General features: G+C 35.1%; 1 protein-coding gene and 1 pseudogene across 1 annotated transcript; one reads left to right on the forward strand and one right to left on the reverse strand.

Annotated features, from left to right (window-relative positions):
- Positions 1-1,788: 1,788 nt before the first annotated feature.
- On the reverse strand, positions 1,789-3,224 carry LOC113117617 (putative transmembrane protein INAFM2). Its single transcript, XM_026286407.1, has one exon. It carries the CDS (start codon positions 2,775-2,777, stop codon positions 2,298-2,300), a length of 480 nt encoding a protein of 159 aa, XP_026142192.1. The 5' UTR covers positions 2,778-3,224; the 3' UTR covers positions 1,789-2,297.
- A 3,221-nt stretch (positions 3,225-6,445) lies between these two features.
- Positions 6,446-8,494, forward strand: part of LOC113117618 (1-phosphatidylinositol 4,5-bisphosphate phosphodiesterase beta-2-like) — a 33,207-nt pseudogene continuing 31,158 nt past the window's right edge.

Here is an 8,494-nt window from a genome sequence, read left to right on the forward strand (position 1 = left end):
GTGTATGATTCATATGATTCACTAGTATATGATTCATATCTATATGATTCACTCATATATGATTCACTCGTATATGATTCATTAGTATATGATTCACTATCATATGATTCACATGTATATGATTCACTAGTATATGATTCACTAGTATATGATTCACTATGATACACTAGCATATGATTCACATGTACATGATTCACATGTATATGATTCACTCGTATATGATTCACATGTAAATGATTCACTAGTATATGATTCACATGTAAATGATTCACTAGTATATGATTCACATGTAAATGATTAACTAGTATATGATTCACTAGCATATGATTCACTAGCATATGATTCACATGTATATGATTCACATGTATATGATTCACTAGCATATGATTCACATGTATATGATTCACTCGTAAATGATTCACTCGTATATGATTCACTCGTACTGTATGTATACAAGTTGATGAAAAGCAGATTAAATCAGGAATTAAAAAATGATTCTTCAAAACTATAATGTGAATTTGTTACATTATTAATTTAACTAAATCTCAAGGGGACTTTATGTAAGCATTTCAGGTCAATTAACATGCAATCCATAGAAAAAGTAACTAATCTGATTAAAGCATTTTTAAAATGTAATCTAATTACAAGTACTTAGTTTTTGGTATCTGATTACATGATCCAGATTACATGTAATCAATTATTACTCAGATTCCAGAAACTAAGTACTTGTAATTAGATTATATTACATCCTAAATTGATCATAATCAGATTACACTTATTTTTATGGATTGCTTGATTACATATTATTCCCACAATGGCATTCAATTATTCATTTCTCCCTAATTCTTCCTTTTTCTCTTTTAAATTGTCCTTTCTATAAAGTCATACCATTTATCTTTGACTATATTCACAATATAGAAATGCACTATATATATATCACGTAAATAAATGTGCGATCCATGCTTCTGATCACTAAGAACAAATCCTTATGAAATGTGTTATTGATTATGAATGTTAGTGCTTGTAGTGCGCAGACTGACCGTTAATTATTGATTTGTACCCGCAGCTGCTGAATCAATCGTCTTCAATCACAGGACGAATGAAAACATGTCCAAAACATCCTGTTTACAGGAAGAGGCTACTTAATAGTACAAGTGCATTCAAAGTTGCATCAACAGATTCAGTGGTGGGTGATTTGAAGCGTTTAACTCTTTTATCTTAGAGTTGAAAGGGGATTTTTGACATTTGGGTGAATATGCAATTGCATATCAACTCACAAAAAAAATTGTGCATTGCATGTTCAAATTAAAAGGCCGTACGAATGCAATCTCAGTGTTTCTCCCAGATATTTTCTGGCCTGTGATGTAACAGGTCAAAGAGCCTCAGCTGAAAATAGAGCAGGATTGTGTAATTCCTGCGTTTGACTTCAGAAGACGGACAATAAACCTTCCTTCATCACGTTGTACGGAGAGAGAAAGAAGCCCTGCTAAACATGCATGGATGCAAACAGTTACAGAGCGATGAGAGTCACTATGAGGCCATCAGTGCCTGAAAAACAACCCTCTTCTGATCAATTAAACCCAGAATTAACCCAATGTTGATCCTAATATCTGATAATGGGTCAATGCAGGATTAAACCGTGCGCTCACCTTAACTAAACTCTAATTTCGTTCCCTCGCCAGCTTGTTTTTAATCTACTCAAAGTGATTGATCTGCTGCCCAGACTGGTTTATATAACACAAGAGCATCTTTCTCTTTAACCCCTTGTGCAATGAAAGGAAATGAGTGTATAGTTACAGGTAGTTTATTTACCATCACGCTGATGTATTCTACACTTATGGTACATCACTTGTTATAAAAAAATGATCTAGTGCTGCTAAAAGTCTCCAGAGCATGTACCAAACAACACATTTACATGGATATCTGCACATACCTGAGCATCGACACAGGTTCCTCTAACACAAGAATCCTGATTAAATCGGTTAACAGAATTAGTTGGAATTCATGCAAGCTTTTAGAATGGCTGTTTTGTAAAAGCTTGTGCCCCTCCCACCCAAAAGAGAAAAATGAATGGCTGTTCGAATCAAGGCATTGAGTGCAATGTACAGTCGTTTCGGATGACATGCTCCCCCCAAAAAATCAACTGCATGGAGATGTCGAGTGTTAAACAGGTTATAGGCCTACAGTATATGAAGGGTTAAACACTATCAGAGCCGTTGCTATATAGGCTATGCGTGGGCCTCGGCCTGTGAACGTTTCCAACGAGCTGCAATGTTTCCAAGTCTCAAACTCAAGTCTTAGGTCTTTGTGTGCGTTTGTCTAGAGTCGTCCTCCGCGCGCGTCTCCGCTTGCGCGCGCCCGCTCTGCTCTCTCCGTGCTTTCTCTGCAGTCTGAGTGTCCGAGATGTCTCTGGGCATGTGTGTGTAGAGATCCGCGGGTTGGGAGCGCGCGCCTCTGGAGAGGGACGCGTGCGTCTGCTCTAGAGACGCGTTGGTGCCGGTGGCGTTGATGGTTGGTGCCGGTGGCGTTCGCGTGCTGATGCTGTGCGTCCCGTTGATGCTCGCGGGGGTCGGGGGGGTGGGGGTGGAGGTGGAGGAGGGCTTTGGAGACCATATGAGGCTGTAGTAGATGGCCAGGATGATCGCGGCTAGAGACACGGATAGAACATAGGCGAACACCGTGGCCAGTCTTACCCACTTCTTATTGGTCTTTGCAGCCATCTTTGCCTTCTTGTCGCCGGTGTAAGTGGCTGGTTTGCCCCTTTCCATGTTGGGCATGAACCCTTGGTCCCGATTGGTCCGGGTTTTCCCTCGATGCTCCACGACTCCGTCCGTTTTGAAGGATGTTGAGGCTCTTAACGCGCGGGTTAAATCGAGTCGCGTTCGTCCATAGCGCTCGCGCGGTCTCAGAGATGCGTCTGCGGCTCGCTGATGCTGATGATGATGATGATGCTTCTGGTGTTTTCCAGCATCCAGTGCAGCTGTTTCCCCCCGAGGGCTGAGGTGTTTCTGATCCAGATATCACGGGATGGATTAGTGAGGCTTGAGAGGGATGAGAGGGATGATCATGCTGTACACACATCTGCGCGTGCGAGTGTGTGTGTGTGTTATTCAACTGAAGAAGAGGCTACATCAGCTCAAAATAAGGAGAGGAGGAGGAGGAGGCTGTTAAAGGACCAGCGACACAGAAACATCATGATGCTTATCAGTTCACTCGAGGTCTGGCGACACTTTCTGATGACTTTCAGCAAAATGCATCTGAAAAAAAAAAAAAAAAAAAAAAAAAATATATATATATATATATATATATATATATATATATAATGCGTATTTTATGAATCGAATATATAAAATTAATTAAAATATAAAACTGAAACAAAATTTAAAGCTGCAGTCGGTAACTTTTGACGCTCTAGCGGTTAATAAACAGAACTGCTTGCGTTTTGCGGAAGAACATCGTAGCCGGAACTACTTCTCTCTGTTTATGTCTATGAAGAATCACAAAGGTACTGGGTTACTCCGCCGCGGTACCCCCGAAGCAATCTAAAATAGTCCGAATATAAACACTTATTATAGATGCACCCTAGTGATTCAGGACAAGCCAAAAACACGGTTTGGAAAATGGATTCATGGTGTACTCGCTTATTATATACATTTTTCTACATTTTGAACACAAACAAAGTTACGGACCGCAGCTCTGATTGGTTGTTTCTTACCGGGAGCGATGGAGTTTCTGCAAATGGCAATAGGACACTGGGAGGAGCCAGAGGAGCTTGATTTATTCACAGATTATCTGTCTCATATTCTACTGTCAGGACATAATGACAGGTTTAATAAATATGTAAAAAAATATTTTTTTACAAAAGTTCCCTACAGCACCTTTAAACCAATTTTCGTTAATTCACTAAAATTAACATGTAAGAAAAACATTTCCCATTTTAAATTGTTGAACTAAAATAAATACAACTGAAATCAAAAATAGTAAATAATATTTAAAAAGCAAATGACAAAATCACACGACAGAATTATTATTTTTTTTTACTAAAATTAAAATTAATACAGAAAAAAATGAAACTGATTCAAAATATTAATACAATCTATATTTATGGTATCTCATAAAAAATCATATCAGCTTGGATTCAATCATTTTAATAACAGTCGAGAATATAGTCATATATATGTATATATCATTCAAATAAAAAAGCACTGTATTTATATTACATTTATAATTTCCACATCATTATTGTCTCCACTAGCACTTTTGATAAATAATTAATCCTTTCTAAATGTGCAATGAATATTTGATATGAAATGAGGAAGGCTTCTGATGCAATTTTATTTGCATCATTTAAAGATCCATTAAAATGAATGATCTCCTACATTATGCATTCTGACTGTATGTTTTGTTCTATGATAAATTACTGGATAAAAGCAAACTGATTTAACATTTGCAGATGTTTGTTTAATTGAACATGAAGTTGCATAAAGATGCATTTCCCTGAAGCATCTTCACTGATGTGCACTAAACATGCAGAATCAGATAAAAGTCGGCCGTATTGAGTCTGTGACCCGTCCCATCAGTAATGAAATGGTTAATTGTGACATTTAAACAGATGATTCTCCTACTGACCGTCCTCTGGTGCCACAGGACCTGATTGACACCACATCACCTGGAAGTGCTGCTGCAGGAGCCAATCAGATGTAGAGTTTGGAATCCTGCACCATGATGTCCTGCTCTGATTGGCTGGCCGGTAAGAGCCAATCACTGCTGTCCAGCTCTGACGGTCTGTTCACCTCACTGAGGCGCTGTGAGACGGAGGTCAGACTGGAGTACACTCACAGCAAAACATTACAGCATTTATGATTAGCAGTAATTAGGGAACATTCTGCCAGTGTGCTTTATTTCATAAATCTGTGTTTGTATTTATGTAGCTTCTATAAAGCTAACTGCTAAAGCCACAAAATAGAAATTATTATTTTATTTTTATTTATTATTAATTTATGTTATTTTATTAAACTTTTATGTTGTTGTTGAAGATGTATTATGGTCTTGTCTGTGCATTTATAAGTAAATATATATATATATATATATATATATATATATATATATATGGCATAAATAAATACTAAAACATGTAAATAACTATATATATTTAAATGTTTCTTATAGGGGTATGAACTTAAGTAAACTAGTATATTGTATTTTTTATAAATTTTTGTGTTTTAGTATTACGATTGGGGTGGATACACACACACACACACACACACACACACACACACACACATATAATTATACACAATAAAAAAAGTAACCATTTTTATTACTAAAAATATATATTTTTTTGTAACAATTCAACCCTTTCACATGTATATCTGACTAGATAAATGTGTTCTATCAGGTCTCTCCCATTATCCCTATAAAAGTCTAATATTAATGATCACACATCATGTGTACTTGATTCTTCTGATTATTATTGTGAATGTGTGTCGTTTAGGGAACAGCCTCATGTTAATGTGCTCCGTGATGATTTCCATGTGTCAGCTCATATTTGACTATTAGCCAAACCACAAGAACATCGCTCTGAACCACAGTCCAGCTCATTCTAGAACAGATTCAGATCTGATCAACTCTATCAACTCTATGATAGTGATGAATCTGTGCGTGAAGCCGTCAGCGAGAGCCGTGCTGATATTTACATATTCTAATCTGACATCATTAATAATCTCAAACCTTGTTCAGTGTACTCCTTCTCATTATAATCATCAATTCATAATCAATCCTATACATTCCGGTAAATGTTCGCTCAGACATCTTACTTTAATGTTCTCAAACTGTTACCATAGCAACATTATTGACACATTCTTTAAATGTAACTCCTTCACGTCAGAGAACGTTACAAAGTAGCATTCCAAAAAAAAAAAATGGAATGTTCCTTTAATATTTACATTTATTATCTGATTGTAACATTACCAAAACATTGTTAAAACATAGTTTTATCAGCTCACTTAATATTTACGCCTTCGTTTACAGTAATATTCATGCATTTGAATTACATATAAATATGATACATATTTATCATTCATAAGATTTCTGTAATAGTGCTAATAAACTGAATGTGTTTTAAACACACAACAGTTTATCGTCAATAAATCATATTTGTTTCAACCTAGCTAATCCATGTTTTAATTAAGCTCGTGCTTTTTAACTGAACACGTTATTTTAATATAATTTCATTCATGCTGATTATTTAAATAAAATCAAATAGATGTAAATCATTAATAAGAAAATCATAACGTGAAATCTGACCCGTTTGGTTTATGTGTGACTGACAAATATGCATCAGAAATGAAATGTATTCGTTTATTTGTTTTGTTAAAAGTGCGTAATCCAAATGCATGGGAATTTAAATGAAATGAATTGACATGCATTTTAAAATGTATAAATTCCTTGTCTGGATTCCTGTGTCCCATGCTGCTCTACAGCTTGATCGTGGCATGGGTTCTAGCTCAGGTGGATGGTGTAAACCTGAGCTGGGTGGGTCTGTTCATTTGCAATGCATATTGAAGGCTGGACGTCCTGGACGTCCTTTCCCCGAAGTCCTTCATTCTCTCCGGGCACGATGAGTTCAGCACTGAAGCTTTAGACCACTTTACTGTGGTGATCCGTCCAAAATGAACCGAAACCGCTACTCGCTTCAGGAGCCTGATGTCAAAGAGTATCTGGTGAAGGGAGACAGGTTCACAAAATGGAAAGAAGTAAGTGTGCAGGATCAGAATTAGGACTCGTTGAAACACACTATTGGTTAATGGATTCATGTTTGACTGTACGACAGGTGCCTCTGGTCCTGATGCTGATCATTATTACAAAGGGTTAAACAGACGTGATTAGCTCATTACTATCAGTGTTCAATGAAAACAGGCCTCTTTGACCATTTCGATTCATGTTTCTGATGTTTTTATTCCTTATTTGTATCATGTTGAGAGATATTTAATGGTTTTATGATAAAATCTCTTGATAGGACTCCAAGAAAACCACTCCGGTCACTATGAAGATGGATCCCAAAGGATTTTACCTCTATTGGATCAATCAGAGCAAGGTAAGAAAAAACATGAATAATAATTTATATTAAATCTATTTTGTAAAATCTTTACGTTTCACCTGAACTATATATATATATAAAAAACTATCCATCTATTCACTTCTTACATTTATGCATTTTTGTTTTACATTTATCAGTTAATGTATTCTATATCATTTGTAAACCTGTTGATCAGCTGAACCAGAATATACTAAATGAATAACCTGAAATATCACTTACACATGGTACAGTGATTTACTATGATGCCATGTTCATGCACCACAGTATTTACATGGCACTTTAAAGAGCACCATAATACTACCATGGTACATGTCCAGAAACCACTGTATTATCACATAAAGTGTCCAACATCTGATGTTTTGTCCTTTAAATAAATGAGGATAAATTTGTTTAATTTGACATTTTTACTTATAAAATAATATTTTGTTTATTTGTATTTTATTTTTTAAATATAATTTATATTTGTATTTATTTTTGCCCTTTAAATAAAATGAAGTACATTTATTTAATATGACATTTTTACTTTAAAATAATATTTTGATTATTTGTATTTTATTTTTTAAATATAATTTATATTCAATATATTTTTTGTGATTTGTTTAAAACATGGCTATAGTTTTCATTCGCTTTTTATTTCAGTTTTATTTTATTTATTTTTGAATGTTTTTAATGGTTTTTTATTATTATTATTATTATTATTTTATTATTAAGTTTTAGTTTGTTACTGTTGTACTTTAAGTTGAACTAAACAAACATTTGAAATGTCATCTTGTCAACTAGCTGAAATACAATAAGGTTATGTTTTGTTATATTTTATTTTATTCCTGTTTACCTTTATTTTACATCAAGTATTTTATGTTTTATGGTTTTAGTTTTAGTCTTATTTGTCACTGGCATTTACAATCACAAAATCACAACTTATATTTTATATAGGTTGTGTATAAACCTATTCTAGCGGGAAGTGATTTGCTGAAAATATAAGTTGATAATGCAGTGATTATGTAAATATTTTACATTTGAAATATAGTAGATTCATTTGACAATGCCCTGCCTGTTATGAGAGCATCATCCAAACATAATATTCATAAGAGCTGCAGGCCTCCAGCGTTTGAGTGTGTGTGTGTGTGTGTGTGGGTGTGTGTGTGTGTGTGTGTGTGTGAATATTGATTTGTGCTGATGAAGGTTTGCAGTGTGTCAGATCTCTTTCAGCTTCTTCTGTGGGCAGAGGAATGTTCTGGGCTGCTGGATATAAAAACATATACGCTCAAACACACAGAGCTCATAATCATCAACTTTGTTTTTACATCTGGATATAAAGATCCAGTTCACTTGGGTTTGCTTCTTTACCTTAAACCAAAATATATTTGGGGGTCCATCCAGCCCCAAAATCAAATT

Source organism: Carassius auratus, chromosome 17 (assembly GCF_003368295.1).
Source record: "Carassius auratus strain Wakin chromosome 17, ASM336829v1, whole genome shotgun sequence".
Lineage (NCBI taxonomy): Eukaryota > Metazoa > Chordata > Actinopteri > Cypriniformes > Cyprinidae > Carassius > Carassius auratus.

What these genes read in the sequence shown, in the direction of transcription:
- LOC113117617 (XM_026286407.1), bottom strand. Translation starts at nt 2,777, where the DNA reads ATGCCCAACATGGAAAGGGGCAAACCAGCCACTTACACCGGCGACAAG.